This window comes from Passer montanus, unplaced genomic scaffold (assembly GCF_014805655.1).
Source record: "Passer montanus isolate IOZ18808 unplaced genomic scaffold, ASM1480565v1 scaffold73, whole genome shotgun sequence".
NCBI lineage: Eukaryota > Metazoa > Chordata > Aves > Passeriformes > Passeridae > Passer > Passer montanus.
In genome coordinates, this window is record NW_024372481.1 from 395937 (window position 1) to 414619 (window position 18683).

Below are 18683 nucleotides of genomic sequence, written 5' to 3' on the forward strand. Positions count from 1 at the left end.
GATTATTTGATTATTTCCTATGCATGAAGGCTCTGCCCTGCACGGGGGGTCGGAGCAGACACAGCTGGGATGGTGATCCCACAACCAGGAATTGTCTGGAATATCAGGAATTGGTCCTGAGGCTTTTGAGGCAGAATTAACCAGGCTGATTTTTAGTGAAAGTGGCTTCTTTTAGACACCTGGGATGCAGGGATCTGCCTGCTGCAGGCACTTCTAGGGAGTAAATCTTACTCAGTACTGGCACAACTCATGTTCAGCTAAACCTGAACCAAATAACTCCCAACCCTCCAAATTTCAGGTTTCCATCTCCCTGGGCTCTCCCATCCCACCTTGGTGACCGATGGAAACCACACCAACAGAAGCAGAGGATTTTGAGCTTAAAATTGGAAGATTTTGGCCCTGGCTACACTGTCTTCCCCTCAATATTCAAAAATTGCTGAAATTTTTGTAAACCCCACTCACCTGAGAGAGGGATCATCTGAGCAAAGCAGAGTGAACAGACAGTGGTTAAAAAAAGAAATAAAAATAATTAATCCCAAGTCTTGAGAAGGCATGTGTGAATGTGTTTTGTTTTGGAAGAAAAAGAATAAATAGTAGCCTCCAGTCAGGATAATATTTATCCACATGCTTCACTTTGAAGTTGAGCCCTTGTTGACTTCACGTGGTGTGTGCACACACTAAGTCTCCTCCAGAAGAGGCTTTTCTGAAAGCCCAGCCTTGAGCAAGGGGAAGAAAAGAATCTCTTCAAAACCAGGTACTAATGGAGAAAAATAAACCTCATCACCAGGGGAATTACCACTGTCCCTCCCAAATCCAAAAGGGGATTTAAACAGCTTTATCACTTCACCTTCTGCAGATCTGTGCAGCTCACAGGACTGAATTCCGTGGCAGGGAAAACAAACTGAGAAGAGCAGCCCAGTTAATCGCCAAGATAAATCCCCATTCTCTTGGTTGCTGCCATAAAGAGGAATTTCTCTGTGCTGCTTTGCTCCCTGCCCTCACCTGCAGAACACCTGGGGAGCTCCAGGCAGGGGGACAGGAGCAGGGACAGGGACAGGCAGCAAAGCCCTGCAAAAAAACACCAAATCCAACAGCCCTGAAAACCTTCTCAGTCTCACAGAGCACGAGTTTGTCTCTTGTCTCCAACTTACTTCTCTTTTCTGAAGCAACTCCATGCATTTCCCTTCAGTATTCCTCAAGCAGAAAGCACCAGGGATGGGTGGCAGATTCAGCCCCAACCTGAGCACCCCAAATCCAAATTTCACTATACCTTTATGCACTTTCCACATAGCAAGGGGTAGGAAATCAAACAGCCCTGTCTTTCCCCAAAAAGAAGCACCAGGAGGGCCAGAGCCTTCCTTGCCCCTAAAATGTTTTTTTTTCCTCCCAAAATATTCAGCCCCAACCTGAGCACCCCAAATCCAAATTTCACTATACCTTTATGCACTTTCCACATAGCAAGGGGTAGGAAATCAAACAGCCCTGTCTTTCCCCAAAAAGAAGCACCGCAAGGGCCAGAGCATTCCTTGCCCCCTCAAATGTTTTGGGCTTTTTTACCCCAAAATTCCAAGCTAATCACACATCACAGAAAATCATCAGTATCAAAAACCCTCCTTCACTTCACCCTCTGCAAACAACAGGAAGGAAAATGTTTCCCTCTCCATTTCTTGCAGCTCTTATCTCTCTCCACGGGCCCTCCAACTCATTTCCTAAATCCTAAAGCAGGATTCTAAATTCCAGCCTGGCACCCTTAATGAACACAACTGGGTAATGTCTCTTCTCTGACCTTCCTTTCAGGTGGGTCACTCGTATTTATGGTCATGCTTCATTTTTCCTTAAGTGTGCCCTTGTTACCTCATTTACTCATTTATGTTTCAGCAGAGAACAGGGTAAAAAATGGATTTAATGGACCTAGAAATAGAAGGGAGGGAAACCACAAAAGAGACACAAGAATCTAAAGATCTGCTTGTTCACCAGACAGCTCTCACCACCAGGAACTTCATTTTCATCGATTCTTCCCTCTTTACAAGCCTTTAGCAAGGCAGAGCTGGAAAAGCATCCGGAAAGAGTGAAGTGCCTGAAGTCAAACGGGTTTGGGGGCATTTTACACCCTTTTAGACCTGTTAGAAGCTCTGTTGCAGCTCATGCTGAGACTGCACAGAATGAACAGCTCCCAGCACAGAACCCTGCTTCCCAAAAGCTTTCTCCAGCATCACCTGGGCTGCATCCCATTTTAGCTGCTTCCAGGTTTCCCTGCATTGCTCTTTTCCTCATTTTGAAGGTCCCTGGCACTGTGAGAACACAAATCCCAAAGCTGAGCAGCCCTGCCCTGGTCAGTCCCCCCTTCCCTCCATCTGAAACCTTCCCTTGCCTTTTTAAACTCTCCTCTCAGCAAGGTGAAAAGGGATGAGCTGGCAGAGCAGGGGGATGAGGTGGGCAAGGTTCAGGCTCTGCTGCTCCTCTGAAGGATAACTGCTCTTCTGTGAGCCATTGAGGGAGGAGAGGAACATGAAAATCACACATCCATGGAATCCCTGAGCTTGGAAAAGACCCCCAAGTTCACCCAGCCCGAGCATTCACTCAGCCCTGCCAAGCCCACCTCTGAAAGAAGGACATCCATGGAATCCCTGAGCTTGGAAAAGACCCCCAAGTTCACCCAGTCTGAGATTCACTCAGCCCTGCCAAGCCCACCAGTGAAAGAAGAAGGCAGGGGGTGTGCCCAGAGCTCCTGCAAGGGACACTGGAACCTCCTGATGTCCCCAGAGCAGCTGGGCAGGTGGGAGAGGTGCCCCCAGCGAGAGATGGAGGCACAGAGGATAGGGATGTCACCCCACAACTGTCCCCTCCCTCCACCAGCCCCTGTCCCACACACAGCAGAGCCATGGGGATGAGTTTGGGCTCCCTGTCAGGGCAGCTGATCCAGAAAAATCACCCGGGATCCAGCCAAGTGCCTGTGCAGTCCACAATCCACCCTTCCAGGAGGATTCACCCCAAAGGAGGAGATTTCAGGGCAGCCAAAGACACTGAGCTGCACACAGAGGGAAAATCCCCCTCCATCCCAGCCCTGCTCCCCCTCCAGCTGCCAGGCTGCAGGCTCAGGGCTGAGGGGAGCCCAGGCAGGAGCAATCTGGCATTTTCCTGCACAACTCTCCTCACTGGATCCACCACAAGTGCTCTGGAATCAGGATCTGGTCCAAAGCTGCCCAGTCTCCAGCATTATGGACACAACCTCCTTCCTGGTATTTTTCTTGAATCCTCAGACCTGCAAACCTTGCAATTACTCATTAACTGAGTTTTCAGCGTCATTTTCCAGGTTTTTATGCCCTTGGAAATGCAGAAAAAGCCTGAAGCATTGCACAAGTGCTCCTTTCTCACTTGAAAAAAAAAACAAAAACCAAAAGCTCCAGAAACAGCCTTGCAGTAGTGCTGGTTTTAAATAATTCACTTTGAAAGCACCTAAAGCACAGCCCCTGAATTCTCTGCAAGTCCATGCTCCAGCCAGGGAGCAGAAGGTCCAGAAGAGCCAGGAACTCCTTCCCTAAGGGACAGCCATGATGAGAAGGGAAAGGACACAGCCACAAAGAAACAGCACAAAAACCCTGCTCCCTGCAGGGTTCAGGGCTGGGCATCCCCAAAACCCTCAGCCCCACAACTTTCCTGCAAACCCCTTTGCTGAGCTCCTCCTCAGAGCTCTGCACCCACAGCTGTCCCAGCCTGTCCCTGTTTAGCCCCCAAAAAAATCACATCTGGCAGCTCCCCAGGAGAAACAGCCCTGTGAAAACACAGCCCTGCAGGATGCCAGCAAACAAGTGTTAACCCTTTTCCCTCCCCCAAATCCCTCCTTTTCTTCTCCCTTTTCCATCTCCTGTTGGTTTTTAGGATCCCCAGCCAGAGGAACAAGCTCCAGGTCCCAGTTTGGCTGGGATGGGGAAGTTTGGTCCCAGGACGGGCTCGACATTTCACCAATGCACAAATGGAATTTGCCACGAGGCATTGTAAGAGTCAATTCTTCACACTCCAGTAATTAGAACAATATTATGGGGAGAAAAAAAAAAGAAAAAAAAAAGGTGAGGGGGAGAGCAGGCAGCAGAGCTCCCACAGGGACTTGGCTGGATGAGGAAAAGGGCTGAGCAAACACCCAGAGTCAAGTGAGGCCCCAAGGCAAGAGTCCTCCACAGGATCCCTGCAGGCTGGACTTCAACCAAAACCTTCTCCACTTCCCAGCTCTCCATTTTTCTATGCAGGAGTGGTTTTAAATGAGATTTCTAATTCCCAGCTCAAATATGGGGCTGGTGAGCCAGACCCAGCTCCTTCAGCCCCTCACCAAGGTCAGTGGGGTTTTTCTGTTTCCAGGCAAGCCCATTTAGTTGAAGTCCTGCTTCAGACACTCCCAGTGAGTAATAAATCTCTGTTCTTTATGAAGAATAAATCTCTATTCTTTCATGAAGTACAAATCTCTGTTATTTTATGAAGAATAAATCTCTATTCTTTTAATGAAGAAACAGAGTGAAGCCTAATCCCATTGAGCACTCAGCCCCAAAAATCTGATTCTCACAGAAGAGCTGTCATCTACACCTACAAAAATCAGAACACCCCAAACTGCTGCATCACCTGAATACACATAAAATCATCTCTGTTACAACAGGATGGAGCATCCCAGCTGAGAAAGGAAACAGAACCAGACAAACCCAGATGCTGGTGGATCCATCTCTAACACCTCCCTGGCACTGGAGCATCCTCTCCTGGAGTTCCCAGTGCAGAACCCACACAGACAGCTTCACTGGGGCATTTCCAGGGCCCAGAAAATAAATTTTTTTAAAGAAAAACTCATTGGCTGTGCAAGCCTGGCTTGTGTGAGGCCAGCCTGGGAGCAGGGCTGGTGTGGGGGTTCAGGACACTGCACAACGGTTACTCAGAGCTGCTGAAATATCTCTATTATAATCTATTATAATTAAATATCTCTATTAAAACTCCTGAAATATCTCTGTTATAACAGGATGGAGCATCCCAGCTGAGAAAGGAAACAGAACCAGACAAACCCAGATGCTGGTGGATCCATCTCTAACACCTCCCTGGCACTGAGCATCCTCTGCAGATCTCCAGCACCCCACACTGCAGTTCCCAGTGCAGAACCCACACAGCCAGCTCCCGTGGGCCCAGAAAATTCATTTTTTTTAAAGAAAAACTCCTTGGCTGTGCAAGTCTGGCTTGTGTGAGGCCAGCCTGGGAGCAGGGGGGTTCAGGACACTGCACAATGGTTACTCAGAACTGCTGAAATATCTCTATTACAACAGGAGAAATGTCTATTGTAATTAAATATCTCTGTTATAACTGCTGAAATATCTCTGTTATAACATGATGGAGCATCCCAGCTGAAAAAGGAAACAGAACCAGACAAACCCAGATGCTGGTGGATCCATCTCTAACACCTCCCTGGCACTGGAGCATCCTCTCCTGGAGTTCTCAGTGCAGAACCCACACAGCCAGCTCAGTGGGCCCAGAAAATTCATTTTTTTTAAAGAAAAACTCCTTGGCTGTGCAAGTCTGGCTTGTGTGAGGCCAGCCTGGGAGCAGGGGGTTCAGGACACTGCACAATGGTTACTCAGAGCTGCTGAAAGTGGCACTCAGTCCCTTCAGCTCCCATCTGCAGCGAGCTGTGATCTCAGCCCCGCTGCTGGAGCACAGAGGTCCCTTTGATAAATCTCTCTGTACAGGGACTGCAGCACTATTTCCGCATGAAAGAAATAAATTCAATTTTTTTCCAATCATCTTCGCAGCCCAGTGGCTTGGAAGAGTGAGTTCCCCTCTGCTGCACTGCATCAGGCTCAGGTACAGGGCAGCTCTGGCTCACGCCCTGGCTCTCCAAGCTTTTATTTTTTTATTTCAGCACAACCTCCAGCTGTTCTGTCTTTGAGCAGAGTTTGTGACAGGGGATCACACCCAGAGCCTGCACTCAAAATCCTCCGTGCGCTCTGAAATGTCTGGGTAAATTCTCTATAAGGGGAACAAGCTTTCCTCCTTTTTTTTTTCTTTTTTTTTTCTTGAGAAAACTCCACAAAGCTCCACTTGTGCATCCCTGCTCTGCAGAGATGGGCACATTTTAAATCAGATGCACAAAACCAAGAGGTTCACCTGCAGGGGAACCTGTGTGGGGTGACATCCACCAAGGGATGACATCCCAAGGGAGGCAGAGCACCAGCAGCTCTGGAGCTGAGCCCCTGCTCCCACGAGAGGTGGGACAGCACAGGACTGCCAGGCCTGGCCCTGCTCCTCACCACGGCCTGGCATCAAAATTATGCCTAAAAATGAAAATTCTGGCAAAAAATATGCCCAAAAAATGAAAATTATGCCTAAAAATTAAAATTATGCCCAGACGTGGAAAATTATGCCCAAAAAAAGAAAATTATGTCCAAAATTATGCCTAAAAAAAAGGAAAATTATGCCCAAAAATTGAAAATTATGCCCAAAATTATGCCAAAAAACTGAAAATTATGCCCAAAAAATATAAATTATGCCCAAGAAATGAAGCCTTTCCCCAGGATTAGGACGGGAAACTCCGGTGGCTCCACGTTACTTCCAGCCTGTTTGCACATCGCTGCTTCCTGAGGTATTTTTAACCAATTTTTCCCTAAAAATCTTTAATTCCAGGCTGTGAACCCCCCCGTGTGCCAGGCAGGGAGGTGCAATCCCCAGCTCAGCTCCCCCACACAAGCCTCACTCACTCCAAGCAGTGACTGCAAACATCAGCCAAGCCCACGCTGGCTCAAAAATTCCAAAAATTACAACCAAGAGAGGCCTGGAAGAAATAAAAATAACTGAGAAACACCACAAAGTGCAATGCCCATCACTGGCTTCACCTGTGGCTGCTGTCCTGCCACCATGATTAGGCTCTAACCCCTAATTAGCAGGAGGAGAATGATGTGGAAGAGGGGGACCCTGCCTCACACACCATTAACACTGAGGGTGTAAATGAATTTTCTGCAGCATCACCATCTCATTAACTCATCTCATCTCCAAGCTGGTTTGGAACCAGGCAAGGAAAAGCTGTAAAACAAGGGGAAAATTGCTATTTGAGATACCCTTGGAGGTGTCTTGCTCACTCCAGGGATGTTTAGAGAGAAGCTTTTCAAAACCTGCTCCTGAGCAGCCCTGGGATGCTGTGTGATCACCTGGGTGTGAGGGACACCCCAACACCTGCAGCTCCAGGATATTCCTGGAATTTTCCACCCTTTCCACCCCTCCTGTGAGTGCACCCCAATGTCCACACCCATCCTGCAGCGGGCAGCTGGAGGAATCACAAATCCTACAGGGAGCTCTTGAAGAAATATTTAATTTCTGAAGGAAAAAAGAGGGAGAAAAAACCAATAATCCCGTATCTGGAAACCCTCCAAGAACAAACAAGCAGCCCGTTCCGACAGCCAGTGGAACAAAATAATCCAAGATGGGTTTTTCTTTCCCCCATGAAGAAGTGTGGGAGGGAGCTGAGGAGCTCCTGGTTTCCAAAGCTGTCCCTGCCTGGCACAATCTCAACACCCTCAAGCCTCTCCAAGCACAGGAGACTCAACTGAGAAACAGCAAACCTCACTCTGCTGACACAGGATTCATCACTTCTGTGTCTGTGCTGTTTATTTACTGCAAACCATGAACATTTCCCTTCCAGAGAGTGATTTTTCAGTGTAAAATATGGATCCAGAGCACCCAAACCCTGGGACATCCTGGGGACACCCAGACTCCTCCTGTTTGTGTTCAGCTGAGATATTTCAATGTATGGACTTGTACAAACTCATCTCTGCCCCAAGAAAATTCACAATTTCCTACAGAAGCTTCTTCCCCCTCTTTTATTTTTTGTTTCATAGGTAAGATGCTGTGCTCTGAGCACTGGGGATTGTGCAGTGCCAGAACTTTCAGCCTGGTGGTTTCACTTTTTACTAAACCCCGTTTACACCCACATTTCTAGAAATGTTAATTATTATTTGCATTATTTGGCCTTGGCACAGTCTCATCATCAGACGCTGAGGGTTTTAATGAAGAAACAGAAGAGCTCGTTAGAGAATAAAGAATTCCTTTTATTCCAAGAGTCCCTGAAGTGATACCAGCCAGGATGGATTTCCTTCCTTTCCCAGAGCACATGAAGCTCAAGTGATGAGAGACTCACTCACAGCACCCAGGCACACAAAGCCTGGCTTTGCCTGCTGGCATCTTGCACCCACAGTGATGTTCACTGCACCAAACCTCAAAAATCCCATGACATCACCAAGGAGGCTCAAATGAAACCTCACAACAGCCAGAAATTGTTGGATCACCCAAGAAAAAGTAAAGAAAAAGCCTGGCATCTCCTCTCCTCACTTTTTGGAGATTTAACACTCACAGGGTTTTTTTTCCCAAAGTTAAAAAAATATCCTTCTCTCCCCGATCTTGTCTAAAATTAACAAAAGGACTCAGACAAATCAAGAAGGTACAAGGAAATCAATTTCATGCACATTAAGGAGATGCATTCACCCACATCCTGATCAATGCTTTGGATTCCAAAGCACTTCCATCACTGCTCCTGACTGCAGAATTCTCCCATCAGGGCTGTGAGAATTACAGAGATCCTGCCCACACTTGTTTGACCTGAAACACAACACCCCTTAGTGTGACCCCTTGGAAAAATACTGGGGAAAGCAGCCAAGAAAGGGGGGAAAACAAAAACCAACAAAAACCAACCAACCAAAACAAACAAACAAAAAATGCAAAAAACAAAAACCAAAAAGAAACCAAACCAAACCCAAAAAAACCCCCAAAAAACATAAGAAGAAAAAGCAAACAAAAAAAAAAAAAGAAGACAAAAACCCCAAAACAAAACAAAACCCAAAAAAACCCCAAATAAACCCCCAAAAAACCTTCCCAGAATGAACATTTCTGGCTCTTTCAGTTGCACATCTATGAACAGCCTGGACTTTTGAGCACGGGAGAAAGGAATGGGGAAAAGCAGAGAATTTGGCACAATTAAAAGCTTCTCCTTCAGGAAATACCAGAGGGCCACCAGCTGCTGGATTGTGGCATTTCCTTGGCCCTGGAGGTGACACCAGGGCCACAGGTTGGTGGCATGCCCCAGAGGTTCTGCCCTGAGGCTGCAGTGAAAGATTAACTGGTTTTTATCAGCATTTTGTTGCCTGAGCTGAATTTGAGGCTGTGGTGCTGCTTCTGAAGCCCTGAACACCCCAAAAATACCCCAAAAAACGCCCCAGCACGGCCCTTTCAGCACCATCTGCTCCAAACAACTGGGAAGATCCAGGCAACACCTAGAGCAGGGAGAAATTATCAGGATTTGGAGCCTAAAAATGTCCATTGCTGGAGGAGTGGCTGCACCTCCACATCCCTCAGGGCAAACACCACCCCAGGAACGCTCCTGGCACTGCACAGCCAAAGGCACTGCCTGGCTCAGCCTTGGCTGGCCCAAAAAATCTGTAATTCTGTGCTTGTTTTTGGGGTTTCTGGGCACTCTTCACTGCCAGCATGGCCCCATGAATGTCCTCAGGGTGACCAGGGGTGCCCCTGCTGCACCCCAAATCCAAACCTTCAGCTCCCAAGGCCAAATGAACCCCCAGGCTGGCAAAGGGAGGGAAGAACAAACCCAAGCTGTGCTGCTCCAGTCTGCTTTTGCCATTTGGAGCATTGATCCCAGTGCCCAAATCTCCAGCAAGGTCATTAAAACAGCAAAAAAAAAAATCACCCACAGCTCCTGCAGTGGAGTTAATCATCAACTGAGGAGGCACAGGCACCCAGGGCTGCCTTCCCCACGTTCTCCTACACTTCCCAAAGCTGGGAATTCTCCCTCAGGCAGGAACTGCAGTCCCAAAGGTTCTGGGAAAAGCACTGGTGTGGGCACAGGGTGAAAAATTCTTTTTGAGATTAAAGTCATCAACCACTGGGCAGGCAAGGGGTTAAGTGGATTTCTTCCATGCAATGACACAAAAATCTCGTGGCAGGCCAGTTACTGTACTGCTCCCTTGGGAATTAAAAAAAAATAAATAAACACATAAAACATACACACCCTTCTTTTGGAGAATTCTGCTCGTTTCCCTCCCCACCCACCCTGGTGACACAGCGATCTGAGATGCTCCCAGCTGCCACAGCATCCCCCTGGGCACACAGCCAGTGCCACAGAGCCATCTGAGGAGCTGGCACTGCCACCACAACACGGGAAGCCCCATCCAGGCTGCCTGGGCTCTGGGGATTTGTAAAAATCATGGGCAGGGCTGGGATGGGACACCCAGCTTGGCTGGGAAGCTCTGCTCTGCTCCCAGACACTCCTGCTTCATGCAGGGAGAAAACACACTGCTTTTAATATGTTCTTGGCTGCAGGAGGTCAGAAAAAAACCCTAAAAGTCAAAATGAGAGAAGAGGAGCTGCTCCCAGCAGCAGCAGGTCACAGCTGGCACTGGGTTTATAGCAGCCCTGTATCTGGAATTTCTGCAGTTTCTGCCTTTCTATATTAATTCATATAAATCCCTCTTTTTATCTGCCCAAACTGTGTTAAAAAGGCACCTTTAAAAATACTGCTGTAGGGTTAGAGGCTCCTGTGTGGGGTTAGAGATGCTGGAGGGAGGGGAATTCTCAGCAGAGAAACAGAAAAACCAACCAGCAACTCTCAGTTATGAATCCCTTAAATAATTCTGACAGCACTCCCCGCCCTCCTGCCTGAAAGTGAACAGAAAACAGAGTTTTCTGACTCTCTGACAGCAGGGTGGGGTGTGCCAGAAAGGGAGCGTGGCAGCTGAGCCCCTCCAGAGCTGTCCCAAGCCATCCAGATGGATGCCAAGGGGAAATCCCTCACCTGGAAGGGGCTGGGGACAAAGAGCACCCGGTGAGGACAGCCTGGATCCCCCCAGGGTTTTCCAGGAGGGATCCACACCAGCCCACCAGCAGGAGGAAGGGAACACTAAAATATAAACCCTGAATATTATGAACCCTGAATATATGCAGCAATTTCGGATCCATCACCCCAAATTTAAACTTTTTGTTCAACTCTGATTTCTTTCCCCCTCCAAGGCAGCTCTTGGCACAGGCACTGGAGCGTGCCAGGCTGGGGGCACTCCCCAGCAGCCACATCCCCTCCCTGGCACTGAGCCACCCAAAAAAAGCCTCCTCTGAGCCCTGCCCCAGGCAAGATCTCGGTGGGCTCAGCTGAGAGCAAGAACGGACCCAGAGCTGCTCCAAGCCCTGCTCCAGCTCGAGGGGCTGCAGCTCTCTGGGCCAGCAGCAGAGTGGAAAACACGACTTCAATTCGGTACCAGCATCTCCTCCTCCCTCAGCCGCCCTGTGAATCGCTTCCCTTTTTCATTTTTAGAACTGCAGCGTTTCCTATCTGTGGGGTGGGGAGGGAAGACCCTTATCTTGCCAAAAAAAAGCCTTTTTCAGAGAGAGCAAGAGCTTCAAAAGGAATTCAGGACGATTAAATCCACGTCAGGAGGGCAGAGAGGAGCGGGAGGCTAATAAATGGCACGCTCCACAGGTTTATGAATATTTGAACTATATTTCTTTTTTAAAAAATTGTACATTGCTGCAAGTTATTTAAAATGAGTAACTCCTTTTAATGAACCTGGCTACCATCACGCTGACTAATAGAGTAATAAAGAGTTTAATCCATATTTATGTACATTTTATGTCATTACAGTTGGTGCCAATAAATTAGCAGGTCCAATAAGAGTTTGATTTTATACCATCACTGCTACTAAATGTGTAACAACACACACTACATGAGCACCAGCTTTTTATTTTATTTCTTTTTTAAGAGCCAGGCTGCACTAATAGAGAGAGAGAGAGCAAGCCTGCAGAATCAGACCCTGGTTAGGAATGAGGCAATATTAACTGGGGTTTTACTCCTGCATCCTGCAGCCACAGAAAAAACACTTCTGCAGATGCCACTGGTGATTTATGGAGAGCTCTGAACCACTTTCAAGGGATCAAATATTCAGAAATAATTAATATATCTGTTGAAGGGGCATGGGTGGAAATACAAGCACCAGCACCTCAGGTCACTTCTGCAAACCTCTGACATGAAACACAGCACAGCCCCCACCACAGCAGGATTGCTTAAGAACTGGACAAGGGGAAAAAGAGCTGCCTGTCAGCAATTTCAGCTGGCCATGAGCAATTGGGAGCGGCCTTTGGGCTCCCCTGGGGAGCTGGGAGCCACTGCAGATCACAGGGAATGGGATGATCCATCTGGCAGAGCCCCAGTGCCCCATTCCCCTACACCCCGCAGAGCCCAGACGGAGTTCCCAGCTCCACTGGGACTCTGCCTGGAGAAGCCCACATGGTTCGTGATCCCATTTCACCAGCTGTCACCCTGCTGACAGCAAAAAGCACCTCCCCAAGCTGAAAACTCAAGGAAGAAGCAAAACCAGGAGCAAACCTGGGCTTGAGGAGCCCCCAGGCAGAGCTGGAGCAGCTCCACTGCTCCCAGGGCAGCTCCTCCTTGCAGAAGCCCTGGCTCGGGAGCCAAAAGAGTGATGGAAAATGGAAACCTCTCGCAGAATAACAGCTGGGCAAGGCAGGACTGAGGGATCTGATTTTTCAGACTCTTTCAAAGCACCAGTGGTTTTCTAACACTAAAAAACCCCGGCAACTCAAAGCCCTTTACTCAGAGGTTGGCACCAAGTCCCCACCTTTCTCCTCAGTAATTACACTCCAGCAATCCCAAAAACTGCTGGTAATTGCTGTCCCAGTGGCCTTTTGGTTTGGAGGAGAGGAATAACTCTCCCAGTGGCATCCAGAAAGGAAACACCCAACCCTGCTCCACCAAAGCCCCTCTGCAATTAAACTCTCTGTTACTGTGTCCCATCACAAACGCCTCCTGCACGGTGCAAGTGCCTTGTGACCAAAAAAACACCATTGATCGGAGGAGTGAATGGCTCCAGGAAGAATTTTTTTGTGTGTGAAGTCTGTGTTTGGCCAGTGGGGACGTGGATTAGAGGCTGCTTTTGCTCTCGCCGTGACTCAAAGCGGAAAGGGAGCTCTGGTCAACAGGAGATTTTTCCCTGTTTATTTGCTTTGCCACTGTTGAACACAGATCTGAGGATAATGTGGGAATGAAAGGTGCTGAAGACAATGGGAATGTTTTGACAGGCTTCCAGAGGGAATTAGGGTGGTGCAGAGCTGGACAGCTGATACCTCCACCAAGCTGATAAAAGAGAAAAAATGAGGTTTTTGTATAGAGAGTCAGTGCTTCCCACATTTTCTGTGGTTGGTTGGGGATGACGACAACGTGAAAGCAAGCACGATGCAGGCAATAAAGCACATTTGGACCTCTTGGAAGTTTATGACACATTTCTTTCCTGAGTCTCCTAAAAAACCAGATTGCCCTGAGGAAAGAGGGAGCAGCAAATCACCTTCAAAAATCACAAAGCTGAATGCACCCCCAAAAAGTGACCGGGGGAGGGAAGACCAGAACAAGGAAAAGCAAGCTGTGCTCATCAGCTGATGTGTTCCAGCAGTGTTTAACACCAGGCATCAGAGGCAATTTGAAACTGCACAAAGCAAGAGACAATGTGACGATAAAGCAGCATTTTAATTAGCAGCAGTTCCTTCCCCAGCCCAAAAGGTTCCTTCTGTGCATTCATATTCCCAGAACAACAACTGCCTTCTTGTATTCCATAAATCAAAAAAAACCTCATAAAACAAGGCACTGCAATTGCACATTCCACATAATGGTCCAGAAATAAATTAGGCAATAAATATCAAATAATATATCCCCATCAGCAGTGAAAATCTACTCCTTGGATAATCAGAAGGGAAGATGCCTTCCAGCAGCTTATGTCTGGCAGCTCGAAACAGGTAAAACAATACAGAGCTTTAATAAATCTTTTATCACCTTTTCTGCTGAAGAATGTAGCAATTGTCCTGGGTAATGGCTTCCCTGAGCCCTGTATCCATCAGCCCTGATGCAGTTGGTGTCACAGGCAGGGGATCTGAACAAGAGCCACTTGTCAAAACCAGAGTTTTCTTTCTTTGCTATTTGGTGGCAATCATCACTTACAGCAAGACATTTCTGAGAAGCTCAGGGCACTCATTTCACCCTGCCATGAAACTCCCTGACCCCACAGACACTCACTGGCCACGTCACACAAAAATCAGTGGTGATTTCAGCAAAGTTATTTTGCTCTGCACAGGTGGCAGCAGATGGGGAGGGACTGAGCGAGGTGTGGACCCCAGGCAAGGTTTGGTTCTTCTCAAAAACACATGGGTCACATCCTCTAGAGACTGATCCCAGAGAGTTTTTCATCTAAAGCAGAAAACTTGAAGGCTTGGTCACTGAGGACAGCAGAATCAACCTAAAACAACCCCTAAATCCACTGAGAATTTAGCACAATCCTAAATACACCACAAGCCTGGTGCCCAGCTCTCAGAGGCTGCTCAGAAAACCACAAAACCTTTGTATTTTCATCCCAAACCTGGAGCACAAAGCCAGACCCATCCCTCCCCAGGAGCTCAGCAGGAACTCTTACCTTCCCAAAATCCCGCACGTCGAAGAGGTCAAAGGGATCAAAGAGGTCGCTGTTCCTTAACCCAAATTTGTCGTGGCACACTTTCAGGAAGGTCCGGATGTTCTTCAAACACAGAAACTGGGGGAGAAAAAGGAGATAAGGAGGGGAAATGAGCGAGACAGGCACAAATGATAACTGAGATTTCCTGAGTTAAATGCCAGACAAGCGAGCAGGTGTTGGGGAAGATGAAACAGGAAAATTATAAATATGATTGCCTGGCAAAATATTTTGAGAATATGGAAACTATAAGCGAGATTGAAATGAAAGCAAGCTTTGAGATACCTTGGTTACTGAATAAGTGGAAAACAATGGTATGGCCAGCTGAAGGTAATCCCCTTTGGATGGAACAATACCCTCTGCTTGCAGACAGGTCTAAGGGTCAGAGCAGACCCTACCAGCTTGGCAGAAAGGGCCCAAAGAGTAGTTTTTAGGGATTAAAATGTATCACAGTATGGTAATGTAATGATTCTTATAGGCTGTGTGTAAATGCTATAGGATTTGTATCTTGTATTAGACTGGTTAGTGAGAATTAGAATATTCAGCACCGAAAAAGATTTATCGTATTGCAACGGGAACTTTGCTTTCTCTTTCCCTCTTGCTTTTATTCTTCACTTTCCCTCATCCTCTTCACCTCTCTCCCTCTCTGGGGCCTGGTCCCAGCTGTGGCTGGCAGCTCCCAGGCCCTTGGCAATAAACCACAAATTCCAAGGCCTGGCTTCAGGGATCTCTGCTCTCCATCCATCCCCACCGTCCTTCCCCCGTGGCTCCTACAAGCAGGGGCTGAGAAGCTCGCCCTGCAAGGCCAGGCAGGAGTTTGTTTGTTGTTTCTGAGGATGTCAGGCCCTGCTGCCCTGCCAGGGCTCCTGTGTGCTCCGGGAACACGACGCCCCTTTGAAAAACAACTTTCTCCCAAGGTAACGCCGCAGAAGGGCTGCAAAACTCAAGGCAGGACGTTTCCCTTTCAAGGTCAAAGGCAAATATAAGTCACAGTTGATGTTGCACAGAAGCCCAGTGTTGAATATTTAACTATTTCCAGCACGATCCCACTTGGCTCCCCACAGAAGGGACACGTGTTACAGCAACAGGACAAGGGGGAATGGCTTTAAACTGGCAGAGGGCAGGGTTAGTGGGATATTGGGAAGGAATTCTTCCCTGTGAGGGTGGGGAGGCCCTGCCCAGAAAAACTGTGGCTGCTCCATCCCCGGGAAGTGCCCAAGGCCAGGTTGGAAAGGACTTGGAACAACCTGGGACAGAGGAAGGTGCCCCTGCCCAGGGGTCAGATTGGATGATCTACAATATCCCTTTCAACCCAAACCTTTGGTTATCCAGCAAGGTTGACTGGCAGAGCAGCATCAAATTTCTCTTCTAAAAAATCCTGTCTTTGGCTACAGCAATAAAAGAATTTTTATCCAAAATCACCAGCGATTCTGAAGCCTGAGGACTCCATATGATCTTGCTACTGGCAGCACAGGGGCTAAAGAAGAGAAAAATAAAAATCTGCTTCATTTTTGCAGCTGCATCACCTACATCCATCATCTGCTGAGCCAGCCAATTAGCTTCCCTTCTTTTTGCACCCTCACTGCAAAATACCTTCAATTTATTGCTGTATCTTTAGGCAACTCCTCACTTTTTCAGCAAATTCCTCACAGATACCTAACAAACACGCTAGAATCCTAAGGAAATCCATCCATTAAGGGGGTGAATCACCCCCATGTGATCAACAGGCAGAGGAGCCAAGCTGCCTTGGGGTGGATTCCCTCAGCCTGCTTTTGTCACATGGCACAACCCCGAGCTCTCATCAAACACACTCCGCTTGCAAACCTCACCCAGGGTTCAAAGCAAAAGAAAATAGCTTAATTTTCTTTTAATTAAAAGAATCAAAGCACAGTCTTTGGGGTATCTCCCCAGACGTGGCCGTGGTGCAGCTCGTTAGCGCTGCTTTGGGGATTAGACACCAGGGTTTCCAGCCTGGATTAGCAAAACCACCTCAATAACAGCAGGGTTCACCTGCACAAAGCAAGAAATAACCTTTTCCCCTTCTGCCCCATGCCACGGGGCCAGCAGAGCTCCCCCAGCACAGGACAGTCCCATCACATCAGAGCCTTCTCATTAGACAAGCACGTGCCAGAGGCAGAAATTGAAAACAAATCTGGTTTTCTGGGGCATTCCTCTATCTCACATAAACACTGCAGTAAATACAAGAGTCTAGACTGGGAGGTTTTTGGTTGTTTTTTCTTTTTTTTTTTTTTTTGGAATTGCTTTACAGGCTCTCTTGCTGACACTGGTTATTTCACAACTTTATCTCTGGAAGAATTTGCACCCCAGGCTGCATGTGTTGCTGCACTGCAGTCCCATTGATTCCAAAGTTCCAGCGTGTGCTTATTTTAAATCCTTTTAAGCCTCCAATTTTGAAAGTTAATGGCACAGGGTACAGCCACAATTACACACAGCAAGATGCAAACCTCCTCTGCACAACCGCCCTGCCCTTCTGCAGCATTTCCTCCCCTGCTCCCGCTCATCCCAGCCTGGGCAGCACCAAATCAGAATTACAGAATGGTCTGGGATATTCAGGATTATCCATTTCCGCCCCTCTGCCATGGGCAGGGACACCTTCCACTATGCCAGGCTGCTCCAGCCTGGCCTTGGGCACTGCCAGGGATGGGGCAGCCACAGCTGCTCTGGAAACCTGTGCCAGTGAAGGAACCAAAAGCCAAAAGTGATTTTCCTCATCCAGTTCAGACGTGGAAACCACCTCACCACAGCTGGTAAATGAGGAGGAGGCACCTGCCAGCTCCAGGTGACATCAGCAAAAAGCCACCACGCCACCAAGCAGGCCCTGAGTGCCAGCAGGTAACAAACACGGAGGAAAAAGCCCATCATCTATTTCAAGAGCTGCTGAAAAAGGCCTGGTGTAAACCACAACTAACACAATTAACCAGAGGCCTGCCCCACCAGCGAGGCGCTGGCAGCAGAGCAAGGCCACCACGCTGCCACAGGAAAAGCCACCACTGGGGATGACAAGTGCAGCTGGGCTTCACCCTCGCTCTTGGAGCACCAGGAGTCCAGGTGGGGACACCCAGCGTGGGTGTTGGTGGCACAATTCACTCCTGGCCCTTCTTCTGTGGCCAATCTGCAAAGTGTCATCTTGTGCTTTTTATTTTCTTGGCGTTTCGAGGTCGCTGCTGATGGAAGATGATGAATTCTTGGCTCAAGACTGTTACTCAACAGCCACAGGTTAAAATTAGCTCCAATTTAACATGGGCTGTGCCCAGGCCATTTTATTCGCCAGTCAATCACACCCTTGGACAAGCAAACATTTCACAGGAGAAAAAAGAAATCAATGCTCTCCATGGGGCTCATTCAGCACCTGTCAGGCCCAAAATCAGTGCTGTCATTTATCTGCTTCGAGCGCGGCCAGAGCTGAGCAGGGTCCTGAGAGCAAGGGAACACCAACACCACAAATTCCCAGTGCTGCCACCACCCTCCTGTGCACCCAAAACAGCCTTGGGAGCCACCAGCCACAGCTCCTGGGCACAGACACTGCTGAGCTCTGGAAACAGACCTGAGTATTGTATTTGTGGGGTGCCCCACTGAAGGGAGGAATGACGAATCTGACTCTCAGAAGGCTAATTTATTATTTAATTATATTAAAGAATACTATACTAAACTATACTGAAGAATACAGAAGGGATACTTACAGAATGCTAAAAAGATAATAAAGGAAACTCGTGACTCTTTCTAGCGTCCTGACACAGCTTGGCACTGATTGGCCAATGAGTGAAAACAACTCACACCAGAATCCAGTGAAACAATCACCTGTGGGTAAACAATCTCCAAACACATTCCAGATGAGCAAAACAGAGGAGAAGCAAATGAGATAAGAATTGTTTTCCTTTTTCTCTGAGACTTCTCAGCTTCCCAGGAGAAAAATCCTGGGTGAAGGGATTTTTCAGAGAATCTGAACGCCACACCTGAGAGCACACAGAATTCCATGGCTACCAACATTTCCAGGCTCTGGGACAGCCACAGAACAAATCCTTGGCTGGGGAGAGCATCCTGGGCACTGCAAAACCCATCAGAGAGGGAAGTTAAAGCCAGAGGGAAGAGGGACTGGAACAGGGGTGGGATTGGGACAAACAGAGCAAGAAACTC

The 18683-nt window shown here is 47.9% G+C and overlaps 1 protein-coding gene across 5 annotated transcripts in view; it reads right to left on the reverse strand.

Moving 5' to 3' along the window:
• The window catches only part of VAV2 (vav guanine nucleotide exchange factor 2), a 120050-nt gene that overhangs the window by 75695 nt on the left and 25672 nt on the right, over window positions 1–18683 (reverse strand). For all 5 annotated transcript variants that reach the window (XM_039730728.1, XM_039730724.1, XM_039730725.1 and 2 more), the window contains exon 2: window positions 14493–14609. In XM_039730728.1, coding sequence (XP_039586662.1) covers window positions 14493–14609 — 117 coding nt within the window. The remainder of the gene's footprint in view (window positions 1–14492; window positions 14610–18683) is intronic.